The 27297-nt window shown below is 38.4% G+C and overlaps 1 protein-coding gene across 8 annotated transcripts in view; it reads left to right on the top strand.

The window, feature by feature from the left end:
• The window catches only part of CNTN4 (contactin 4), an 878916-nt gene that overhangs the window by 744021 nt on the left and 107598 nt on the right, over window positions 1–27297 (top strand). For all 8 annotated transcript variants that reach the window (XM_070492801.1, XM_044754900.2, XM_044754901.2 and 5 more), the window contains one exon: window positions 9704–9854. In XM_070492801.1, the coding sequence (XP_070348902.1) occupies window positions 9704–9854 (151 nt within the window). The remainder of the gene's footprint in view (window positions 1–9703; window positions 9855–27297) is intronic.

The following is a 27297-nucleotide window of genomic DNA, read 5'->3' as shown; positions in this document are numbered from 1 at the left end:
GAGGATACCAATGGCATTCTCTGCAGAGGACAAGTAATTGTGCTAAACCAAGATGCTTGGTTACTTTGTCCAATTTACCTGGATCATAATGGGTAGTGTAACTAGGGTGTCTTTGATTTTGAAGTGGTATGAACTACTTCTAAAAGCAAGTAGATGTCTGCCTAGTGATCTTTTGAATATGACCTGACTTTGCCAGGACTGTATAGTGGAACAGAAGTAGCTTCTGCCCTGAGGAACTTCTGTCCGATGGGTCAGTATCCTGGGGATTCTGTGTGGTGGAAGACATCTGACCCTGGCAGGACACTCCAATACCATTAAGGAACTGATGGTCCAATTAAAGTGAGGTGTAGGCTTGAGCAATTATCTGCTTAATTTGGCATTTATCCAGATGGTTGGCTTGCAAATTAGAAAAACATTAAGGCTAAACTAAAAGTTATTTAACAGGGACTTTCACAAGTGCTCATCTGCATCTCGTTCTGATTTCTCAACTGCCTCATTGAGCCAGATTACAAAATAATCAAACGTGCTGTGTGATCAGCATCCAATGAGAGGACAAATGCCTTTCTTACCCAAATAGAGTCATCTAGGCAGAAGCTTTACTTAAATTGTCATGAACAGGGAAAGCTATGCAACTTGGATCTCAAATTCAAATTTAATATCTTTAATAAGTTACTAAGCCTCCATTTATCAGTAAAACGAGGATGTTGTTACCTTACTGTCAAAACTAAAAGAGATCACATGTGAAAGCTTTTTGCAAGCCTGTAGTAGCAATATAAGAAATTTCTTGCCTTTAACTCATATCCATACCGAAAGCTTGTAATGTAGACAGCCACAAAATCACTAGTAAGCCCCATTTTTGTGGTTCGCAAATTTTCCTGCAGATTATAATCTCTGGGGAGCATTTTAATACCTCGATGCCATACCATCTCCATACCAACTGATTCAGCCTCTGGGCCTGGGACCCAGGCATTATTCCTTAAAACTGCCCAAGTGTGATTCCAATGAAAAGCACAATTTGGGACCTAGTGCTCAAATTGATCAGATCAGAAGGCCATTGATTTTCAAACTTCACCATGCATCAAAATCACCTGGAGGACTTGTTAAAACACAGATTATTGAGCCCTACCCCCAGAATTTCTCATATAGTAGTTCTGAAGCGGGCCCTGAGGATTTTCATTTCTAACAAATTCCCAGTTGATGCTGATGCTGCTGCTCAAAGACTGTACCTTGAGAACTACTATCCTAAAATAGGAAATCTAGCCTACACAGAGGTTTTCTGTTTGTTTGTTTAACTCGAATGTAGTCTACCTAGCAAAATTTGGTTTGGATCAGAACTCGGGATCCAAAGTCCTCCTATAGAAGAAAATACCAGGCATCAGAGATTCCAACCCTGGCTGAAGGAGCCATTTCACCAAGAGAGTGAGTAGGAATAGGCACACAGAGTGATTTCACAGACTGCCACGTGAGGACTGAACTAAGATGTTGCTTGGCCTGGCTTTGGTGTCTTAAAGCCGACTGAAGGGAGACACTGAAATCTGAGGGATGAATGTTGTGACAATTCCACACAGACAATTCCATAGTAAATGCCTTCTGTGAGTTAGAGTTTAAACCGTAACTCAGAGTATTGATACCGTACACTGTCCTACAGCCAAAATCTCCGAGGCTTCTGTAAAATTGCTGGGAAGGCATTATCCATTCTAAGGTCCATAGTCCTTTACATAAAGAGATTTCCAATAAATTCTTCTTAAAATGTAGAGCCAGGGGGAAAGCTTGAACATTCTAGCAAAATTTTGTTTTCTTTTATCAGCCAGTGAGAAATATGCTTTTCTTTTTCTCTCCGCCCACTATGTTGACCTATCTGCTTTGGCTTCCAGAAATTCACTCTATTGTACTAAATATAGTAAGATTGTTTCCTACGGTTTGTATGTTTGCCTTTAGCCATGTTCTAAAAGTATTTATGACTTTGTATCTTTTACCATTATCCACCACAAGTCTGTTTGAATTAGTGAATAAATAAATTAATTTAATGAAGTAACTATTTTTTTTTCTGTCCACCACATTCTGTCAACAAATTGTTTCTATTTTGGTATTCCGATCCAGAGAGTGTTAGAATTGGCATTCATTACAATTTAACAGTGTTTCAAACTTTAACACGTGTAAATTACTTAAGGATCTTGTTAAATTCATATTCTAATTTCAGGTCTAGGGTGGAGCCTGAGATTCTGCATTTCTAACAAGCCCCCAGGTGATCACCAATGCTTCTGCTCTGGGGATCACATTTTCAGTGGCAAAAATTGTAAAATTATAAATTCTCAGGTCCTTCTCATGGCGGGTAGAGTTCAGGAGTATATAGAGTTAACAAGCTTCTCCACGTGATTCTTCTGATCAGTTAAATTTGTGTGCCACAGATCTAGAATCTGCTTTCTAGATCCCGTTGTTACCCAATCTCAAGCCATCACAGCGGAGTAGCTTTCTAATTTGTGAAAGCAAGTAGGGGTTGGAGGGAAGAGTAATGACTATTGGTATACCCACTCTACATCCAGTTAATCCGTGTTTCCATTATTGAACCTAATATTGACAAAAGCTCTATCAATCATGTGAGACAATTTCTCCCAGAAATAAAGCATTTGCACCAACAACCTTCCAGCTTCCCCATCCCACCTCCCCCCAACATGAGCAGACACTGGCTCTTCTAGGCTTCTGAAGAAATTAATTCGTACTGAGTGTAATACAGGTTGCTTTTAATAAAGCCTTTTGAATGTGGTTGAAAATAAGCAGAGCACAAAGGCAAAATACGTGTTCTCTTTGCATGTTAAACTACTTCACTAAGTGCCTTATTGAAGGAACACGATATGCAAGAGATCAGTCACTCCTGGATTACATAAACATCGCTCATCCACATTGAGCCTGTGTGTCTAGGGCAGGGCATGTGTAACTGAAGCCCTTAAAACTCCTGTGATACCTTGACTGAAAGCCTCAGGGAACAGATTCTTTGAACAAGTTGAACCAATCTTAGGAATTGGAAGGGAGTTGAAGTTCCCATGGTCTCAGCACAGGGTTGGTTGGTTGGGAGTACCTGGAGAGAAGAGGGGAGATGGTGGTTCTGCCTCTCAGAAAGCTCCAAATCTGAGGAAAGCTGAACTCCCGGGCCCACTGTCCTATAATCTTCCCATAAATGTGTGTTTTTGGAAATAAGAAAAGGAAGTTAGGCACTGGAGCTAGCTTATACTGGCAGGAGGTGATTCTATGTATCCTTCTCAACTCAGCATTCAGTGACTTCTTGGTAGCTTAAAATTGGCCATAATGGAAGTGTTAATACCAAAGAAGTTGGCAAGCACTGAAAACTAAGTTCTTTGGTGTTTTGTTTTGTTTGGAGAGCCAGTTGTTAAACATCTACCATCATACCAGGTGCTTTCAGAGTATAAACAGCTCAGATTGTATTTTTTGGGTAATTCTGCTTCATTAGACTGAGGTCCAAATCCAGAGAGGATGGATTGTCCTGTACACATGCCTGGAAGTTCAAGAAACAATTGACAGCTACACTTGGAGGGAAGAAAGGGGTGTGGTATCCAGGCAAAGCATTATAAGAAGGGAATTTCCTATTTTGAACTGAATTCCTGAGTTCTCTCCTACAACATACATTAATTCAACAAATATTGATTAAACGTCTGCTTGTGCCCAGCACTATGCTAGGTCCAAGGGATATACAGATTCATAATATATACTCCATGTCTTCCAGGAACTGATGGACTAAGAGTAGCTAACAAGAAGAGCTACCATTTCTTAACTACTGGTATTATAGGACTCTCACTATCACAGTCTAATGACTCTTCTGTTCAACAAATATTTCTATCTCGTAATAAAGTTATTCATAATCAAGAGCGCAATACTATACACTGCTTGTCTAACCAAAGACACAAATGTGTATGAGCATTTAGGACATAGTGGCAAATATAATGAAATATCACTAATTCGGACTGATATAATAAAGTGAAAGTGATTACAGATATTTCAAAATGCATATTGTTTTATTATATTTTACAGATAGGGTAGCTCAAGGGAGGTTTAGCAGATGAGGATCTACTTAAGCATTTGAGAGTGATTTTCAATCAATGTGTTAATTATTGTATAAGAAATGATGTTCTAAAATGGCTTTCAAGTGTTTTTCTTGGAATAAGAAAAAAGTTTCCATCCATGTCTATACAATTAAGTTTTGGCTTTTCAAACCTTTTATAGAAAGAAAAAAGGCTAAGCTTCATCCTACTTGTTGGCAAAGAAAGTGTTGAGAGATCTTGAAATGGTTCCTGTGCTCAATTTGTCAGTTATCATAGTGCCTGAAATGCCAACATGAAAGATGTATTTCTCATCCACACCAAGATGGAAGAGATACTACTACTCAGCAGTAAAGAGGAACTAACTGTTGATACACACAACAACTTGGATGGATCTCAAGAGCGTTATGCTGAGTGAAAAAGAAAAATCCCAAAAGGTCCCATAATATATGATTCCATATTCCTAACATTCTCAAAATGAGAAAACTATAGAGATAGAGGACAGATTAGTGGTTTCTAGGTAGGAGGGGTCTGGATGTGGCTATAAAGGGGTAGCATGAGAGAAATCTTTGTAGTGATGGAGTAGTTCTATATCTTGATTTCAGTGGAAATGACTCAAGTCTACGTATGTGATAAAATACAGAACTATACACACGCGTTGTACCAATTATCAGTGTCCTGGTTTTGATATTATACAATGCTCACATATCGTGTAACCATTGGGAGAAACTGAGTGAAAGATACATAGGACCTCTCTGTATTATCTTTGCAACTTTCTGTAAGTCTATAAGTATTTCAGAATAAAAATTTTTTTGTTTTTCTCAAACCAAGATGTATTTCTTTGGCTCTAAGAAGTTTTTCAGCATAAAGTCTCCTAATAATGGTGGTGGTGGTAGTGGCAGCAGTGGAAATAGCAGAGGAGGGGGAGTAGGTATGAAGTTCTTACTCTGGGCAAATATTGTGCTCAGTACTTAATGTGCAATACATGTGTTATTTAATCTTCAAAACAACCTTGTGACTGTAAATATTAGTATTTCTGCTCCAAAGGAACAGAAGCCCATAAATATGAGTTACCATGGTAGGACGAGGCCTGGAGAAACAGGGCATTCAGTGGAAACCAGCAAGTAGGGCTTGGTGTTAGGGACATAGAAGGGACACATCAAGCTGATCTTAGGACTGGAAAATCTTACTTTAGAGTCTTGTTGAGAGTCTCCTTGCAAATATTATCCTTGATCAGAGAGGGCTGATTTTGAATCCACCATGCTGAAATGATGGACCTAGAAAGAAGAAAATTCCCACTGTAGCCAGGAGAAGTTGAGGGTTTTAACATGTAACACCAGCGTTGTCTCTTCAGTGGTGGAAATATTTGAATGAATGCATTCCCTCTAGGTTTATTTTTATGGAATGATGAGGTAATAGTTAAAGATAATAGATAAAGGTTAAAATAATATGAAATTCTGAACTTCTAAAAGGCCCAGCCTTAATAGTCCCCATCAACTGGCAATGTTCCCAGTGATGTTTCTACAGACTGTGAAAGAACTGGCATGCATGATTATCTTTTGCTCTTAAATAGTAGAGTAAAACATCACACCCATATATTTCCCAAGTGGGACTGCCAGTGCACATCCTGTTAAGGCATTATCATTCTTACCATCTCTCTTGGGAAATGATACTAAGGTACAAAACTTTTGTTTTCAAGGGTTCTATTGGCCACTTAAAATACTCTTAACATGTGACCAAGAGTAATTTAATTAAGTAAAAACAAACAGATGAGAATTGCATAGAGGGCTTCTCTCAGCTGGATGCTTCTCGTAGATAAGGTGATGTTAATATATTAAAGATCATTGATAAAAAACAAACAGGTTGCATTTCCCACCTGGAAGAGGTCCTGTAGCATGACTCATTCCAACACTGAGAGAGCAGTGCCCACAGTAGTCCATGAAAGAAATATTATCCTCTAAGTGATTTAGCAAATGAGGATGTTCCCAGTATCTGAGCTACTCTCAGACTAAGTGCATAATTTGACCTTTGGTTTCATCTTTTCTGAACTATTAGAAATCTAGCGAAGTTTCACCTTCAACTTGCATTAATTTTTTCAGTGCTAGCCAAGGTTGGATTCTCATAGCACCCTACTGGGGACTTACCAATAACTTTTAAACCCTCGTTCTCTGTGAATGTCAAATTGAACAGGCTTCTTTCACTTTTCTTTAATGCTTCTCCTGGGCCAATGTTTGGAAATCAGAATAAATATAGGGTACAAACAGGAAAAAAGCATCATTCCACAAGCTTAAAGGCATCTCGAATGCAAAAGATGTTCACAAAATGGCAGAATGTTAAGAAACCCATTAATGGCTCAAGTATTCAAAAACTGCTGGGCTGGCCTGGTGGCGCAGTGATTAAGTTCGCACGTTCCGCTTCTCAGCGGCCTGGGGTTTGCTGGTTCGGATCCCGGTGTGGACATGGCACCGCTTGGCACACCATGCTGTGGTAGGCGTCCCACATATAAAGAAGAGGAAAATGGACACGCTGTTAGCTCAGGGCCAGGCTTCCTCAGAAAAAAGAGGAGGACTGGCAGTAGTTAGCTCAGGGCTAATCTTCCAAAAAAAAAAAAAAAAAACTGCTCCAAGTCTGATAATTTTGCCGTAGAAAGCACTACCACTTATAGTCGCAACTGATAGATTTGCAGGGTTGATAACACTAGAAGTAAATTAAGGAAATTGAGTAAAGAAAGGGAAAAGATTTGAATTTATAATTCCATTTTTATTAGTGAAAGACTTTCAAAACCAGTCTTATCTCTAGGATATCCAAAAGATAATATGCACATAAACAGTACAGTACAAATGTTTTTGAAACTGGAATGTGTGTTTTCTTCCTTCTGTGTGGCTGATATCACACTATTTCAAATCCCATAAAAGCAATATATAGTTTTTTGACAAATCCACCCATGTGTTGTGCACAGTTTGATTTACGTAAACTCATTTCAAATGCAACTGCAGAATTCCTCCTGAACAGAAGAAAAATATTTGCCTAAAGTGATAAAAATATATCTGTTTAGAAAGATATAGTTTTAAGAAGGGATTTTTATATGATACAGATTTGTAACTCTATTTCACAAAATATCCTTTTTAAAAAACTTCCAGGGACTTCATCTTTTTTTTACATTACTGTGTCAGTTTAGGTGTTTACCTAAGATGAGTTTGTTCTGTGGTGAGAACCTTTCTATGTTGCATATGAGCCTGTGTGGGATTGGTAAATGGGGAACAATGCAGTACAACGTAGGTGCTAGCTTTGTCCATGTGTGTCACTGGGTGCAGCAGCCAACCACAGAGCCCACTAGCACAGATCAGCACAACCAGCCGAGGCAAAAAGCATACTGACCATGATTCCCCTTCACCCCACATTCTTCGTCTTGGCTCAGTCCAGCCACTTACTCTAACCTGGCAGTGCTTAGAGCATGGTTCTCCTCAGTTTTTCTGCAGTTTGCCTTGTTTCATAGTTTAGCAAACTCAGCTCTTCCTTCGTCCCTCTGCCATCAAGCTCTCTTCATACACACATACACACACGCACTGAAATCTTGTATTTTTTGTAGTGTTTATCTATTAGGAATTCAAGCTGTCTTTTTAATCATGCTTAAATATTTACTAGGATGATTATTGTTTTTGTTAGTGTTTTTGTTACATAAATATTGACTAGGTCTGTCCTGACCTTATCTTTTTCATAACCCTATAATTTTTTTTGTTGCTTTTTGGGTTTTTTTTTTTTTTTTTTTGAGGAAGACCAGCCCTGAGCTAACTGCTGCCAATCCTCCTCTTTTGTCTGAGGAATACTGGCCCTGAGCTAACATCCATGCCCATCTTCCTCCACTTTACATGTGGGACGCCTACCACAGCATGGCGTGCCAAGCAGTGCCATGTCCACACCTAGGATCCGAACCGGCAAACCCTGGGCCATGGAAGCGGAATGCTCACGCTTAACCACTGCACCACCGGGCTGGCCCAAACCCTATAATTTTTATTATGTGATTTTCTAGATCATACTAGGAATGCACTTATCTCATTATAGCAGAAACATCTGTACTTGCTCTCTACATATTAATTGCACTTATCATTATAGAAGTACTCTCTGAATTATAGACTCTCCTCATGAATCCAAGGTAGACTGATTGAGATAGCAATTGCCTACTAGATCCATTTATTTAATTTTACCTTCACATAGTAAAACCAGCCCTATGTGTACATTGCATCACCCCATTAAAAAGTAACCTTCCTAGGCCAGCCCTGGTGGCCTAGTGGTTAAGTTCAGTGTGCTCTGTTTTGGAGGCCTGGGTTCAGTTCCTAGGCGTGAACCTGCACCACTCATCTATCAGTGGCCATGCTGTGACAGTGGCTCGCATACAAAGTAGAGGAAGATTGGCAATAGATGTTAGCTCAGGGTGAATCTTCCTCAGCCAAAAAAAAGTAAACTTCCCATCTCTCTTTCCTTCTAGACAATTACTGAAAATATTTCCACAACAAAAGCACTTAGTAAAGATTTAACTTGCTTCTGTTGAAGCTTGTTTTTGTTTTTTTAAAATCATGAACTTATGGTTTGGGTACATTTAAGAAATTGACCCATTCTCCTCACCCACATACACACACACTTACTCCCTGTTCTTCTTTAAGTAATTTCTGGTTAGTATTTAAGTTTCATCCTCAACATGGCCTGAAATCTTAAATTCCATCAGGTCAAACTTCAGGGCATGAGGGATTTTAAATATGGTAAAAATTCAAGAGAGAAATCTCTTCTCACAACAGGCTCTAGAATGTGTTAATTTAATTAACTCAGAAGAAAATGGAGATTTTTCAGAAAGGTGTCTTTTATATTCCTTCTGAGAGGATATAGATGTGTATCTATTGTTTTAGGAAAAAAATAATTCTTTCCTAAATAATTAATAGAATATTAATCAATTATTAATTATGTAAGATTATATAGTAACTATATATTTGGTGTCAACATGAGTGAATTTTTTAGAATACTAGTAGTGAGCATGGAATAGAGTTTTCTAAGAGCAAGTTGCAGTTTCTCCGCGTGAGCTGAGCATTGCATTAGGCAGTAGTAGTGGGAAGCGGAAGGAAGCCCTTGTTTTTAAGAAGAAGCTCACGGAGGGTGATGATATAGACATTTCAGCATGTTTTCTGGTGGAGACATGTACAGAATGCTATGAGACAGAGCAGAGGCAGTAACTGTATCTAAGAGGGAATGCTTCAGCCTACACAATCAGAAAAATGCTTCATCAATTTTCTTGTCTTTCCCTTTTGCTTTCCTGAAATTTTTAAATTTTTGTTCATTAGAATATGGACTAATTTTTTTTAAAGAATCCCTTGATAAAGTGATGGAGTGTTCTTTATCTTGATCGTCATAGTATAGTATACCAGATTCATCAAGCTGTACACTTATAACTGGTGCATTTTGCAATGTGTAAATTATACCTCAAATTTTAATAAATCCATCAAAACCTACAGTACTTACTCCCTTTGCTTTAGGAAAAAACTTCCTCCCTTTGTTGCCCGATGCAACAATAAGTGCATTACAGGAAGAAAAAGTCTAAAGATCTACTGGGGTTTGTTCCTTCCATAATAATTACTTATTTTATTTTCTATATTCTCTTCCAGCCTTGGGTCCGGACTTTTCAAGAACCCTCTTAAAAAGGGTAACTCTTGTCAAAGTGGGAGGTGAAGTTGTCATCGAGTGTAAGCCCAAAGCTTCTCCGAAACCTGTCTACACCTGGAAGAAAGGAAGGGACATACTAAGAGAAAATGAAAGGTACTATCTTGAAATATTTTTAACATTTGATTGACCTGTAGTAATTTATTGGTCTGTTATTAATAGTTCTAGAGGGAATAATTTACTGTCTGCTATTCATGGACTAAATGTTAATCAAAGAACTGAAGCTTTGGAAGAGGGTGGTAAGTTAGTTGGTTTTCATAATCCTTTTTTTTTTTTTTTTTTTTTTGCTGAGGAAGATTAGCCCTGAGCTAACATCTGTGCCAATCTTCCTCCACTTTATATGTGGGTTGCTGCCACAGCATGGCCACCAACCATTGGTGTACATCTGCACCCAGAATCCAAACCTTCAAACCCGGGCCACTGAAGTAGAGTGTGCCAGACTTAACCACTGTGCCATGGGTCTGGCCCCTTCCTGATAGAAAGAGTCTATCTGCCTGCAGGGATAGATCACATGATCCCTGTTGAAGACTGCAATAGCTGCCCAAAGATGAGCAGCCAGAAATACCTTTCTTAATTTAGCCTAAAATTTATTTGTAGACTTGCCCACTTTTCTCCATCCTACCTCCTTTTTGCGTGAACAAATAAATCCAATTCTTCTTTGCTGTGACAACCCCACAAATATTTGGCAATGGCTGTTATGTCTCTTGTTAGTCTTTCCTTTTTTGAATTTCTAATTCCAATAATATCTAATTCCAATAAATATCTCTAATTCCAAAACTCATTCTGCAAATAACATGGTTTTAATTATTTTAATCATGTCTTTTTGAAAAAACAGTTTTTTTCTTTCTGATATCTAAATTCTTCACCTACGTATTTCCTATTATACATGAATTACATTTAGAATGCATGTTGTTTATACAATGTAAATATATATGGGTTGTTTGTAGTTTTAGGTCATATTGCAACAAATGGCAGGTATCTCTAAGACCTTTTCTTGACTGTCACCCCTATAAAACATCCCCCACCCCTTTCTGTAATCTACTCAGTCTGTTGGAAAATGGTAATTATGCATGAATCTATGTCACCCATAAGATAACATTTACCAGCTGTGTACATAATGATTTTAATTGATGCTAAAGGTCAAGTACTCAAGGATGCAATGGGGAAGCCTGTAAAAATGTGTATGTATCTACCCTTTACACCTGCACACCTTTGGATTTGCATATGCAAATTAGGCCATTGCACTGATAATGTTGTCCTTATTAATGATTTTTGCAAGCAAACCTGATATGGTTTATAGACGGTGTAGTCACACACATATTAAATTCATACTACATGTCTCTTTCTGATTTCTGTTATATCAAAAAGCAGTATAGTTCTCTGAATATTGGCATGGCATTCAAACTTGGAGCCAAACCTGGGATTTGAGACCACAATTTCTTATTTTGTAGCCTTAAACATCAGATTCCTTTCCTATTTTACCTCAGTGTTTCCCAAAATGTGGTATGTAAGATTACTTGTAATAGTTATGTATTTAATTTGATGTGTATTAAACTGTAATTGAAATATATATAGTATATACCACATGTATTGCTTAAAATAAGGCTACATTTTAGAAGTTTTAATTTAACAATGATATAAAGAAAAACATTTAAAAAATAATATGGATAATAGACACACATGTCAAAAACCATGAATGAATGAAGTTAAAGTACATGGTAGATCAGTGCTGGAGAGGCTAAGCTATGCTGCTGTAACAAGCAAACTACAGTGGCTTAAAACAACAAAAGGCAACTTCTCATTCGCACTGCATGCCCATCATGAGTCTGCTGGTGGCCCTTTAAAACCAGGGCTGGTGGAGAAGCATTCTCTGGAACATTGGAATTGCAGAAGAAAAAGAGGGCGGCCAAACAGGCATGGGCCCTTAAAACTTCTGTTTAGAAGTGAAACACTTTACTTTCACTCACGTTTCATTGGCCAAAACAAGTCACATAGCTCTGCTGAAGTTCAACCCAGCAGAGAAATACAATGTTACTGTATGCCTAGAAGAAATGAGACAACCTGACCTTTTGAACCATGTTAATGACTGCTTTCCACTGCTGTAACTTAACCATTGTTACAAAATGATTGAATTACCTTTAGGAAAATGGTATATCAATATCAAGAATTCTATTTGATAAGTGAATATAATTGTTTCTACCACTTGTCTTACCACAAATCTGTCCCTCTCCAGTTTTCGTTCTTTCTACTCCTGACTTGATTAATAGGGTTCAAATATTGCTTCAACATTTATATGACACTAAAGATATATTTAAACCAAGGAAACTCCCCATCACTACCCGTCTTCCTATTTATCACCTCCAGCTCCAGTGTTACCAGGCATGACCCAAACTATCAATATTAGCCTTCATTCTCCACATGGGTGTTGTGTTGTCACAGCTCTGCTCCTCCCTTCTACCTCACTCAAAATGTGTTAAGCAGATAGACTGATTTTGGTAATGTAAATGACTCCAAACCTGGCCAGGTGTAATATAATGAGAATGGTGGGGAGTTCAGTGTGTGCCCTATCAAAGGGAGACACCTGTCACTCAATTGTAGCATATTGCCACCATATGGATGCAGATCAGGTGCCTCCCTGTCTTCTCATTTTTCAAGAGAAACTATAAATCTTGACTTTTATTTGAACTATCTTAATTTTTAAATGTCAGCAACTAATGTTTTTATTTTAATGTTAGTATAATATGGGCCACACATCCATGGACCAAGTTTACTCCATGGGGCCCTGGTTTTTAAATTCTGAGAAAACATAAGCTCAATTGAGCATCTTATAATTTCCCAAAAGGATGAAAAAGAGGAAAGATCTTACTATTATTTCCTCATTGGCAGAGAAGAAATTCTGCCGTTTTTCTTTTCTTTTCTTTTCTTTTCTTTTCTTTTCTGGTAAAGTAGAAACAAAATCAAGTGAGTAAGTGAGCAAAAGCAATCCTACATAGAATTCATGTGTAAAAAATTTTAGAATTCCTATTTTATGAAAAGATTGACATTGTTAAACTAACACGAAAGGCAAAATTCTTTGATTATGCCCATCTTTGAGTATAGTTTCTAATGCACTGACTTCTTAGCCCTAATTCTCTTTTGAGATGTGGAATCTTAAGAATCAAAAGGCAAATCTTTAAACTTTGAGTTAAAATTATTAATCTCTTAAGTATAAAATACTGGTATAAACAAAGTTTGATGAAACAAAACTTTATGATCAAGCACTCCTTTTTATCAATATTATCCCTAGATTCTATATTTTGAAACACTTTCCAAACACTACTTATTTTAATTTCAATTTTAACTAACCTACTGCCTACAAATGAGTTTACGATAAAAGTATAAACAACATTCTTTAAGTTTTTATCTTATTCAATCATATGGTTGTACTGTAGTTTCTCAGTGGATATAAATTCAAATGTTAACATATGAACTATTTAAAAAATGTATTTTTATATACTTATTTTGTTTTTTCATGCCTTTAGAAATTTAAAGCATATTCACGCTGGCCTTATGTATATTAAACCAAGCATCTAAAAGAAAGATTTAATTTTCAATTTTTATAGTTTTGTTATTGTGTAGGCAGCATATCCATATACCTAAAACATTTCTTGTACACTTATCCAGCAATCAGAATGTAGGCAACATCAGATATTTAAAGCAGGGAGGACCTTTCACAAAGCCCAAGTACGTTAGTCCTCAGGAGAGCCTCTAGTCACCATCAAAGTCATAAAATTATTTGGATTAATTGAGCAATTAAGGCTGCTAACTGAATAAGATTCATAATTTTGCTTACTTTTAGTTTCTAGACAGAAGGCACTTGAGACCGATGAGATTGAAGTTGATCTAGTAGAAACAAAAAACATCAAAACACAGAAACAGCAGAGTCATTAATAGAAACCTAGGATCCTAGAATTATAAGGAGCCATAAAACCATGTATCAACCAGGATGAACTCTTTTGGTCGCAAGTGACAGAAACCTAACTCAAAATTGGCTTCACTACAAAAGAGAATTCATTGGCTCACACATTTGAGAAGGCCAGAGATGGATTGTGACTTGAGAGGTGAGACAGGGCTCAGGTGCTCATACAGTGGCATCAGGGCTGTCTTGCTCTCTTCCTCTCTCAGCAGAGCCTTCCTCTGTGTTGACTCTGTTTTCTCATGGGCTCTCCTCTCCTGGTGGTAGGATGGCTGCCAGCAGCCCATGCTTGCCCTTTTTCCCCAGCATCTCACAGCAATTCTAGAACAGATTCTCACATAATTGAATAAACCTGCCTTGGTCAGTGTTCTGCCCTGAGCCAGCTGCACTCAAGGGAAATGTATTGCTTTGATTAGGAGGACATGAGTTGTGTGCTTATCCTAATAGGCACATGGGGAAGCTCCACCTCAAACCACATGGATTGAGAATGGGACAGGGATTTCCCCACAGAAATTCAGGGTCCTGCTACCACAAGAAGAGTAAATGGATGCTGGGCAGACAACAATACCAAATGCTTACTGTGGTCACGAAGCCCAGCTTCCATTCCAGGACAGGGATCCCCACGATGGCTAGAACTTCCTAGTTACTTCTAATGATGGTGACCAAACTAATTGTTAAAAGGTTAGTTCTTCATAATTATATCTTTGTAACTTCCTCTCTTTGTTTTTTGTTTTGCTTTGACAAATCTAATTCTTCTCCACCATTCCCTTTCCCCTTATATGCTGGCCAGCTACTCTCATGTCCTCTTTCAGTTCTTTTCCAAGCCCAACTGTCCCTGGTATTCTTCATATGATGTCATTTGGCATCCCCTCACTATCCTGATCGCTTCCTTCAATATCTTTCTGGAAAGTATGCTACCCCAAATTAAAGACAGTATTAATAAGGTAATAAGTACTTTTATTTATCTCTGTAGCAAAAGATGATAATTATTGTTATGTAATGTCTCAGAAGAGGAAAAATCATCTTTAGTGATCTTAGATTAGTAAAGCAAGCTACTGTACAGTACATAGAAAGACCACTCTCCCCTGAATGGTTATGTTTAAAAAATAATTTAGTGCTTACAGGGGTAAATTTAGTTGTCTGCAAAATTCATTTAGACAAAATGTTTTACTTCTCACTGAAGTTGAAGAATGAATGAAATGTTTAGTTAACATTGTGTAAATAGAGACTTCTTACCCTTACCTATGCTTGAGAATTTCTGTCCTCTCTTTTAGACATTAGGCTAATACATTATGTCAAGCTAATGAATAATAAACAGATCTAGATAAGCCACTGAGTGTTTCTGAAAAGACTCTCAAACCCACAGCCTGCATGTCGCAGGCATGGTTTCAGAACAGCAGCATGACTATTCTGTCAAACTAGCCAACTCCAACTTCATTCAATGAACAAAGCATTCATTTGTGTGCTTGCCATATGCTAGGTCCTCTGCTTGGCACTAGAGATAGAAAGACGAGATGTAAAACTAGCCCTCAAGATGCTCATAGGCTAGTGCAGGGGCCCAACAGCAAAATAATATAACTTTTCCAATAATCCTAGGACGTGTGTTATAAAGGTGATATATTGAGAAGGAACATTGAAAAATGGAAGCCAACAATAGATTGTAGAGGCCTTGAATTTTATGTCTGTAGAGTTTAGACTTGAACTAGAAGACACTGAAGAAAAGTGAAGAATTTTATGCAAGGGAGTGCACAGGCATATGTGTGCTGCAGTAGGATTGCTCTGCTTGCAACATGGAGAAAGAATCAGAGTGGAGCCAGATAGGAGAAACAGAGAGACCCATTTCAGACAGTATTCTAGGATGGAAATCAAATGAACTTGAATGATGTCAGTCTCCTGAAAGTAAAGGAGGAAGACAGGTATACAGGCTATTAAAGGTAGAATTTAAAAGACTTAATGATATATTAAGTAGAAAGATTTTTAAAAGGAGAGAAAAAAGGAAAATGACTCCCAGAGGGTCCAACTTGAGCAGCTGGTGGACTGCAGTGCCGTTTACCACAATAGTGAATATAGAAAGGGCACAGTCGAAAGGGGAAAATAAAGAGGTGAATATTAACATGTGGAATTTAAGGTGCCTGCAAGTGGAGATGTCACATTCAAGTGGGAATTCTCATTCAAGTGTCATCTTCTGAGTGAAAAGCCTTTTCCCAATAACCTACTTAAAATTGTAAAACTCCCCATCTCTCTTTTCCTGCTTTATATTTTCTGTAGCTCTTACCGCCATCTAACATACTACGCATTCCCTGTTTTATTTCATTATCCATCTTCCCCATCCTTCACCCAATCAGAATGTAAATTCCAAGAGAACAGAAATTTGTGCATGTGCACATGCATGTGTGTATGTTTAGCTTAAACGATACAAATGTAATATCTTACAGTACTGGACATCGAAAGTCTGAAATGAGTCTCACTGGCTAAAATCTTGCGTTCCTTCTGGAGGCTCATGGGGAGAATCTGTTTGCAGCTTTCCAGAGGTCACCAGCATTCCTCGATTCATGGCCCCCTTCCTCCATCTTCAGAGCTAGCAAAGGCAAGTCAGGTCGAGCTCTTCTCACATCACATCACTCTGACTTCCTTTTCTGCCTCCTTCTTCTACTTTGAAGGACCCTTAGTTACATTGGGTCCTTTGTGTGTGTTTTGTTCCATGCTGTAACACTAGCATCTAGGACAATATGGTATACAGTGAGTGCTCAGTGAGTGAATGTCCGACAGGAAATTGAAATATGGCCCTGAGTTAGGAGAGTAAAGGCAGAGACCTTATCTCGTCAGTAGATAAGAAGCCAAGGAGTGGAGAAGTTCATCCAGAGAGAGTTTTGTAGAATGAGAACCCTGAGGAACAGCCACATGGCAAGAAGGGGTAGAAGCAGAGCCTGCTGGGAGGACTAAAGAGGAGGCTCAAAAACGTGGAAGAACAACTGGCAGAATGTAACAAACAAACCAAGGGAGCAGAAAGGTTCAAGAAGGAGCAAATGTTGGTGCTTCCAAGAGGTCCAACCAAATAAGGGCTTAAAGACGACTGCTAGATTTAGGAACCTTGACATCACCTTGGGCAGAGCACTTCTAGGCCACCGTGGACCAGTTTTGAAGATACAATAAAATTGTATAAGCACCCATTTTCTTAGACATTTCTTCACAGACTGAAATATATGTTTAGGTTTGCCTGACCCCTGTAGTATAATCAGATCAAGTCTAACATTCGATGAGAATATTCAACTCAAATAGGAAAAAAAAAAATTCATGTTCTTGTGTCTTGCCCTCTGAGATGAAATTAGATCATGACCCTAATATGCCTGTCTTCCCAAAGGCCTTTGAAAGAGTTGAAATTCATGTAATACATGGAGGGAAATCCCAGCTCAGGGCTGCAGAGCTCCATGTTGTATATAAGGTGTGAAACCCTGGTCTGAAGACGATGGCAGTCTGGGAGGCAGAGCAAATGTGATGGCAGGTATTTGCCCAGAAGGCTGATAGAATCTTAGCATGGAAAGGAAAGTTTATTGCTTCAGGCATTCTGTTTCTCTTCTGGAGGCAGAGTGTCTATATATGTGCTTTTAATGAGAAACCTGCCCTCAGGATATCTCTTACAGTTGCTGGGGAGCTATACAGCTCTGTTATTAGGAATTCTGCCCTGGGGAACAATTATGTTATTGCAATAATTAGAGACAGTTCATCTCCATAATAATGCAAATCCTGCCTTGGAGGCAAAACAACATCAAAGCCAGGCAGCATCCTTGCTCTAGATAGAATCTGTTGCCCTGCTTATTGGTCGTACTATATCATTTTAATTTTGCATGTGCAGTTATGGAAAGCGAGCTCCTTCTCCTCTCCAAATTCAGACCTGGAACTTGTCCCCATTACCTCCGTTTGTGTCTCCTAGAGCCATGGATAAAATAGTTATGGCTTTAAGCTGCCCTAAAGAGCAGTTGCAAAAGAGTTTAGAGAGATTTGTTTTTAGACGTTTGTAATGATGCACAGACCCAGTCCTGTGGGAGACTCCATGAACTCATGCTCAGCCGTAATCCTTTTCTGCCTCCCTCTAGTACATCATGTTTTATTATGGTCAGGGATTAAAGTTATGCCCAAATTCAGGCAGGGTCTACCTACCACCTGTTCTATTCATGTGGTCATGGTACTGGTTATGCCTCAGGACATGCTGAGAAGAGAACTGAATTTTTATATGGAAGTACTTAAAATAAGGTCTCCAATCTAAAGGCAACACCTGATTAAAAAAAAAAAATCCTTCCAGGTGTCTCCCACATGAATCCTCTCTTTGTTAGTCAGTCCTCTGCCCCTGTCCTAGTTTCTAGCCTTATTATCACTTGCATGGACTTTGCAACTATTAAACTAACCTCTTAACTGCTTTATTTGGAACCAGCCCCCACTCAAGTCTTCCACAAAATGAAACTTCCCATATCACATCTCTGATAAATTCAATAAACATTTGTCACATACTTCTTCTGCACAAGATGTATTTGAGATTATGAATGTAACCTAATTTAAATCAGGGTTCTACAGGTGTCATATGAAAGGAGACAAAATTTATATAGTAGTTTAAAGGACAGAGACTTTTCATATTAATAAAGTTATAAATTTTATTTTTTAACTGTACATAAAATATCATTCTGTAGTCTTCAACACACTTATACGTATAGATATTTTGATATACATGCAAAGAAAAAAGCCTGGAAGGAACTCCACCAAAATGTTAACAGCGGTTTCCCTGGGAACTGAGACTATGGATTTTTTTTCCTTCTTTCTTTCACAGTTATAAATTTTATATTTATGGATATGATTATGAAATATGTTAATTTCCCAAAACAGGCTGAAAGGGCCATGAGGAAAGGTGCCCAGTGTGTTTGAGCACATTAGTCCCCCCAGCTCCTGATACTGTGTAACACTGTAGATACTCAATATTTTTGTATGAAATGGGTGAAGCAGCCAACCAAAATCATCTGCTTCTGGAGGAGATTGGTGGAGAAAGGTGGTGGTGGGATATTTAAGTGGAAGGAGCAGCAAGAACAAAATATAGTCAAGAGGAAAGTACAGAGCACTGTTTGAGCAGAGAGAGAAAGGATGGAAGATTTCCCAGAATCAGGCTGAGAAGGGCATTGCATGGCAGCCTGTGGAGCTTGCACTTCACTGGGAACAGACACAGTTAGGGAATGATTTTGGCATGAGTCTCCACACTTCCTTCAAAATTGTTTCCCGTCCCTGATCAATTGTGTTCAAAGTGTGTGCTCAGGTGGTATCTGTTGTGACTTACCATGCACCCATCTGGGAAACCTGACCTTTTGGGGGCAGTGTTTCTCTATCCCCAAAGCAGAGACCCAGAAGTAGTTACCAAATTCAGGTCTGCAGACTAATGCCGAGGTGGATATAGCAGAACCAACAGAGGTACAAAAAATGCAGAATCCCACTCTCTATCCCCAAAGATTCTTTCTGAGAAATTCTGAGGTGAGACCTAGGAATTTGAATTTGTTTTTAAGTTTCCCAGGTGATTCTAATGCACAGCCAGGTGTGACAAGATTTGGTGGTTTCTCATTGGCCTTAGAACAGATGGCCAATCCCATGACCAAGAGCACCCTACACTGGTCAGGATCCTGACTTGCTGTCCTACCTGCTCTCCCACTTACTCAACCTCACCCATACTTCTTCAGCCGTGTGGACCTCCTGTCAGTTCTTCAAATGCCCTTATTCCTCTCGCCACAGAGCCTTTGAACATGCTGTTCTCTCTGCCTGAAGCACTCTTATCTAGGGCTCGACAAACTACAGCCCACAGGTCAAATCCAATCCACCACCTGTGCTTGCACAGCCTGCAAGCTGAGAATGGTTTTACATTTTTAAATGATAGGAAATAAATCAAAAGAAAAATAGCATTTTGTAACACATGAAAATTAGATGAAATTCAAATTTTAGTGTCCGTAAACAAAGTTTTGTTGGACACACAGCCATACTTGCTCATTTACAAATTGTGTAGGCTGCTTTCACACTACAAGGGCAAGGTTGAGGAATTTTGACAGAGACCACCTGGGCTGCAAAGCCTAAAATATTTACCATCTGGCCCTTTACAGAAAAAGTCTGCCGACCTCCCAATCCAACTCATGGCACGTTTCTGGAAATACATCTTTGAAACATTTTCCTAGTAACATGACCTCCCCTTTGCTTGGCTTTCTTTTTTATTTTGGTAGTGTTTTGGTTCTCTGTGCCTTTTACTTGTCCTTTGTGACTTACCTTTTGGTTAAATTGTCACTTCCACTGGGTCCTTCTAATGCAAAGTGAAAGGAGGTAAATTTGGTTAGAGGCCTGAATGCTCTCCCTTCTGTCTCTAGAGCAGTGGTTCCCAACTTTTGCTAGGGGGAACTTCTTTTCATGCCCCCAAAGCCTTGAACTCCCTGGAGAAGTGAAAGCAGGGGGAACTTTAAAGGTGAAAACACAGAAGGTGAGAGGTGTTGGGGATGGAGAGGAAAGCACATCCCTGATCCTCTTCCCCAAATTTCTGGAAACCCAGTAAAAGAATGAAGTGTTGGGAAATTTTCATGCCTGGTTGAGAAGTCAGTGGTTTATAGTGACTGTTTTATGCAGGAGTTTTCATTTTAATTTTATGCTTATGAAAATTATAAATGGTCTAGTTTGGTTGAAGGAGAAAAGAGAAGATGGAAATTCCAAGACTTGTTTCCTAGAGTTTTATAAAATTCAGCTATTGTGACAATATATGCACACATGATATAATTTGGAAACCACCAGTGAAGTACAAATTAGCATAACATAGTCCAAACAGAAGTACGTGGCAGTGCTTAAGAAACACACAGGGAAGAGGCTCTCAGAGTCAGGCAGTGTCTGCCAAAATTGACTTCCAAGAGGAAGTGAGTTTAAGCTGTTGTTAAATAAAGTGATCCACATAAAGAGGCAAAGAGGGAACGGGGTGCTCTCCACGTTGGAGCTCATATACGTGCAAGATTAAAGGCTAGACATGAGCAAGTCTCATACAGTAAATGAGGGGAAGAGAGGGATCCAGCCAGGTGGAAGACTTGGTGTCTGTAGGGTGTAGATGGAAGAAATGGAAGAATAATCAATAGGGAGATGCTTCAGGTTTCTTAAAAGGAAATGATTAACATTATGAAATAACATTGACAGATATAAAATAATAGTGACAGAAACACTGTGAGTCAGCTTGGCTATGAAGAGCTCGGAAATCTCCAGTTATTAAGTTGAAATGAGACTTTGATCTCCCTTTCTGTCACTAGCACTTTCATGAGTAAAGCTTGTGCTTTGGGAATTTCAGGGGATTCAGGATACTTATTACTTTGGCTTTTTTCATGTATTTCTTGGTTATCTTGTAGCCATCATTTTTATCCACTTGTTAATAATAATAATAATACCTAGCTTTTTGTCAGTCTTCACTGTGCCCTCTGCTAAACCCTTTATATGCATTTTCTTTAGTCCTCAGAAAAACATTATGAGATCAGTCCTGTTATTAACCCCATCTTTAAGATAAGGAAACCTTGACTCAGAGAGGCTATTTACCTTACCTAAGGTTGCAAAGCTTGATAGCATTAGGGCTGGGATTCAAATCCAGGTCTCACTTATTCCAGAGGCCATGTCTTCAGCTTTCCTTGAAGAAAGAACAAGCATTAGTTGCTTCACTCTACTGCAAAGAGAACATGGAATCTGATGATGTCAATAAATTATTAGTAAAATAAAGCACTGCTTTTATTACCTCCCTTTTAAAACTGCAGAATATTGCTGGTGCCTTTAATATGGGTAAGATGACTGGCCAGAAGCAGCTTTCACTGTTGTTTCATATCTTCACTAATAGATTGGCAGCCTTCAGATCCATGGCTGGGGGGGAAGGAGACATGGTCTGATTTCAGGGCTGGGTTAGAACCATCTAAGCCTCTTGGGAAAGAGGTAAATTAAGTCCTTGAACTACCTCAGCAGTGCCTTTGTTCAGAGAAAATAGCTCTGTGTCATCAAATGGATTTAAGTGATCATGAAAATATTCAAACCAAAGTGGCATGTAATTAAGAGCAATTAGAACTGAAGTGATGTGACTGGATATTAAAACCAGACAGGCAGTGTTTGTGCCTTCTCAGTAGAGATAAGGCAGATAATTTGGGTTCCTCCTAACTTTGTCATCTCTAGAAATAGAATCTGCTAGACTGTTTAGATCTATAGATGCTATGTGAATATTGCAGGTCTAGGATCATATACTATGTTTGACCCTGTATTTCTCTTGGATCGTTTTGTCCTCATATTTCAGTCACAGATATGCCAGTGTTAATTAGATCTCTACTAGTAAATATCCATCATGGTGTTTCTAAATCCCTTTTGCCAAATGATCTAATTAGAGCAACACTTGGCTCTCTATATAATTACAACATATGGCACCTAGAGGGTACATATAGTAGAATTATAGGTTGCCTAATGAGAATCCAGGTGGTGGGTAAAAGACCCATTAAACAAAATTGTAGTGTGTGTGTGTGTCTGTGCCTGTGTCTATGTTTTAATGTATACAGTTCCTCCTACTCTCCCCAGGATAAGAAATATTTTGTAATTCAACTGTCCTTCGCACATGAAACAACATAATTATATCATTGAATTGGAGTTTTAAAATTTAAAATTTTAAAGAAATTTAAAAATTTAAAAGAAAACAAATAATTGATAATATTAGCATAAATTATTTAGCCTTCCATGCCTCTAAAAATGATCATGTGCAGTAAGTCAGCAACGCTGAAAGCTGCTCTATGTAAGATGACCTATTCAATGGGACATATCCTTCGCTCCAAGCAAGACCATTTATCCACATGGCTGCTAAATATGTAACAAAAATAGGGCTGAATCCTTTGACCAGTTAAGAAAGAAGGATTTCTTAATGCCTATTTATAATCTGTGGAAGTGGATTAACCAGTTTGGGTAGATGATGAGTTCAGTTTTGTATGTTGAATTTGAAAGGCTTATCATGAAGTGGTATCCGGGAGCCCACTTGCCTGGGCTTAAAAGAGGTGATGGTGTGCATCTCTTCCCAGGTCCCGTGACGTCACATATGATAGCTTGCCATATTTTCCATGGAAATATGGTAAATATAATCTAATTTCTATCCATGAAATGTATACAATCATGGAAATTGTCACCCATCAGGACATTTTTTTTTCCACAGAGAACCAGTTGTTACACGTTTATTGGCACATCGCTACTCGTGGAACATAGGCAGCTCAGAGTTGGCAATGTCAGTTTGGAGTTCATGAGAGAGATTGAGACTAGAAACACAGCTTTCCAACTCATCTTCTTTGAAGCGATGAGGGTAAATAAGCTTCACTGACAGAAAATGAAAAAACAAAAGAGTTCTGAATAGACTCTTCTGACTGTGTCAAGTGCAGGAGAGAGAAAAATAAACCAGAAAATTCATCAGAAAGCTAAGAGGAGAACCAGGAAATTGCAGTGTTGTGAAATTCTAGGTAAGAGAGTACCATAAATAGGCAGTGGTTGACATTGCAGGTGTCACTGATAGGTCATAAAGAATGAAGACCACAAACTATACATATTTGGTGATAATGAAGTCAAAAGTAACCTTGAAATAAGTGCATTCAATAAGAGCGAAAGCTCTACTGGCTGGATAATAAGCACTAACTACTTTTTGCAGATGTTAAATAATGAAAAGAGGAAGATATATGCTGGAGGGGAGTGACATTTTGTGGCAAGGATCTTATTAGGGTGGAGGACATTGGGGACATTGGGGCATATTTATAACCTGAGAGAAATCACACTGTGGTCAAGAAGAAGTTAAAGATGTAAGGGAGGGGAGATGATTCTCAAGGAGACAGGATAGTATTGGACCCAAAATCAATTGTGGGAAAGAAGGATGAACCTGTCCTCTTCTCTGACTTTGGGGAGGAAGAGAGGGTGGGTAAGGGCACAGAAATAAGTGTGGTAGAGAGAGTTGAGGAATTTCATGTAGTATGGACTTGACTAGGATCTTGATAAAATGAGAGTCAAGGTCATCTTTTGAAATTGTGTCCATGGAGTGGTGATTGCTTGCTTGAGAGAAAGGGACATCAGTCAGAACTGTCTTCTATGGTCATTGTGATAAAAATTAGATGAGATTTGGATTTCACTTTTTATATTTTCAGTTGCTTCCACACACGTTGACTTTGCTACATATTGATTTGCTCTAAAGGGTTTTATTCCAAAAGAGGAGGTTTGTTCCAAAGGATGCATAAAGTTGTTATAGAAAAAATGAGGCTGACTGCTCTTAATACAAAGAAAAATGTTTTTCAGATGAATTCAGTATGTTCTGACTCAGAAAAAAACAATGCTCTTTAAAATTACTATTACCCTTTTTCATTTTCTCAAGGACTCTCACTCCTTCAGTCATCCCTGCTCTTTCCTACATTATCAGACTCTCCCTCCTCTTTCACTTTCTGTTGGAACATTCTGGCCAGGGTATCTTCATCTTCCTCATCCACTTTGCCTCCTTTGCTTTCCTCTACTTCCATTCTGTCCCTAGATGATCCCATGCCCTCCTATGACTTTAAATACCGCCTATACTAACAAATTCCAAATGCACATCTTCAGTCCAGAATTCTCTCCTGAGCAATTCGAGCTTAACATGCCCCAAACAGAACTTACTTCGGCCACCAACCTCTACTCCAAAACCTATTCTTCTTGCAATCACACCACCTCCCTCTGGTTACCCAAGCCAGAAATCTAGAAATCATCTTGATTCCTCTCTTTCAACATCCCACATATCCAGTGCATTAATAAATTTTATAAATTCTACTTCCAAAGAATATATAGAATTTATCTCCTTACTTTCCTCTGCACTGCCAGTGCCCTGGCCCAACCACCATCATCTCTTGTCGGGCTATTGCAGTAGCTCCCCATCTTATCCGTTTGGGCTGCTATAACAAAAATATCATAGACTGAATGGCATAAACAATGGAACATTCATTTGTCACAGTTCTGGAGGCTGGGGAGTCCAAGATCAAGGTGCATGGAGATTCAGTGTCTAATGAGAGCGTGCTTCCTGGTTCATAGACATCCATCTTCTTGCCATAACCTCACATAGCAGAAAGAGGGAGGGAGTTCTTTGGGGTCTCTTATTAGGGCACTAATCCTATTCATGAGGGCTCCACTTCATGACCTAATCATGTCCCAAAGCACACCTCTTGATAGCATCACTTGGCGGGGTTAGGATTTCAACATGTGAATTTTGAGGGGACAGAAACATTCAGTTCATAATCCCTCCTAACTGGTTACCCTGCTTCTACGCTTACCTCCTTCCAACCTGTTCTCTGTCCCACAGCCAGAATGGTCTTCTTAACACATCTCTCAATCTTATCGCTAACACTTAAGACAGAAACTAAGCTGCTGACCAGGACCTTCAAGGCACTGCGTCATCTGGTTCCTTATTATATTATTTTTGGTTTTTATTTCATTTGTCGTCTCGGTCACTAATCCTAAGTGCCAAGATGTCTGAGGCCATGTGTATCTTGTTTCCCATTAGATCACCAGAGCCTACTTTTCTCTTAAATTCCTTCTGTGCATTTTTCTGAATTTGTAATTGCATGTTTATGTTTTATTTTACTTAACTATTAGCTATTTTCCCAAACTGGTCTGTAAGCTAAGTGAGAACAGGACCTGGTTTCATTCACCACTGTTTATCCAGCACCAGCACAGGACTACTACTGAGGAGTTTAATCAATAGTTGTTGAATAAATAAAGAAAGAAATCAGAGAACTCACAGTTTGCCTCATTTCACAGAGGATTTGAGGCTGCTTACCAAAAAAATTACAAGCAATAAAAAAGATAAAAGTACATAATTTAGGGAGTGGGAATAATGGGAAATTATCGGTAGAAAAACAAAAATGTCAAATGAAATTAATACATGAAAATATAGTCTGTATAATTCACTAATTTGGATGTACTTGTCTTACTGCCTAAGCAAAGAGAGAAATATAATTAGTTAAAAGAGCTATGATGTTTGTAATATTAAAAACAATTGTTTTGCCTGATAGTGAAATCTTAGAAAAATCTTCCCTGTGAAACACAATTACTGTGGTAGATACAACATGAATTCATAGATGTGTCTTAAAATTCTCATACATTTGGCAAATTATATAGTGATAAAGGGCAAGTTAATAAATTCAGTTCTGTGAGGTGGGGCCAAGAATATAGTTTGCTTGTTTGTTTTTGTTTTTTTAATGGAGAGGCTTGACCTAAGGGTAAAGTTTTCGGTATCTTCAGCAGTATTTTCCAACTCTTGTTCTTGGGATGGTAGTGGGAGGTGATACATTTTGTATAATGCAATATTGTGTGGTCAAATAAGTATAAGGCCTGTATTTCAGATCTTCTCAGAGCCTTTACTTCGGTGTTTGCATCAAGAATCTCACAGAATTATGTTTCCCAAATTTGTTTGGAAATGAATCTTATACCTCAAGGGATTAGGGTTTAGGAGGGAAAAAATACTTTGGAAAACTTTGATCTAAAAATGTATGAGTTCACTTACTTTAGGAATTCAGTCATTAATTCTCATGGTCAGAATTGTATTGGGTTGGTTAGAAGAAATTTCAAGATTATAATTACTGGCAAGGATACGAGATGTAATTATTCTGTATTGCCAATTTTGTATTACCAATTTAGACCAGGTCTATACTATAGAATAGGCCAAAAGAATCAGTAAGACAAATGGCAGAATGCTCCCTTAAAGGTGGTACAAAGATGCAAGTTCCCTGTGAGAATCAGTGAACAGGGATCCTAGCATTTAGTCCATAACTAATTCCTGTCCACAACGTCAAGACAAGAAAAGCTTGGTAAAAGCTACAAATAGTCTCAAGCTTTTCTTGACATACTTTTCCACAAGTGTGTTAGGCATTATAAGTGAATAGCTGAATCAAAAGCAGACCACCTCTTTATATATGGTGAATGACTCCAGCCTACAATTAGCTTAGGAAGAAAAGGGACTTTACGCCCGGTTCTCTCAGGTGTGAAGAGGCTAAAGTTTCAAACACTGTTAAGAAGGAACACTCAGCAATTTCTTAGGGGTTTCATCATCTTCCTTGTTAATGTGGCATCAATCAGTTAATGTTTGTTAGCGAATGCTTGCTTATGCGAACATAGATGTTATTCAGACTGTTAGATTATATATTTTTAGAATCCTGGATAATGTTTATAATGGTCATAAACAATTCTCTACCAATTGGCTTGTAAGTGTGTGCTTTGCCTGGAAGGAATGCCCATAGTATATACTTTGCCTACCATGTGTGCATTTGTATGTGATTATGTAATAAGGGGATTGTGGTCCTATTGTAAAAAGAAAATCCATTGGTGAGTTATTCCTCAGGAGTTCTTGGAATTTCATTCCTAATCGCCTTTACCTTTATCATTCAAACAAGCATAGTCACAAACTAAGAACAGCACCTAAAGAAAAGTGAATTTCTTTGTGTTTTGCTTTACTTTGTTTTGTTTTGCCCAATACCCTCAAACACCAACAGAAGCATCACATCTGCTTTATTAAATTTTATATTAACAGCA

Source organism: Equus asinus, chromosome 21 (genome assembly GCF_041296235.1).
Source record: "Equus asinus isolate D_3611 breed Donkey chromosome 21, EquAss-T2T_v2, whole genome shotgun sequence".
Classification (NCBI taxonomy): domain Eukaryota; kingdom Metazoa; phylum Chordata; class Mammalia; order Perissodactyla; family Equidae; genus Equus; species Equus asinus.
Note: the sequence above shows the minus strand (reverse complement) of the source record. Positions and strands in the feature narration are given on the sequence as shown.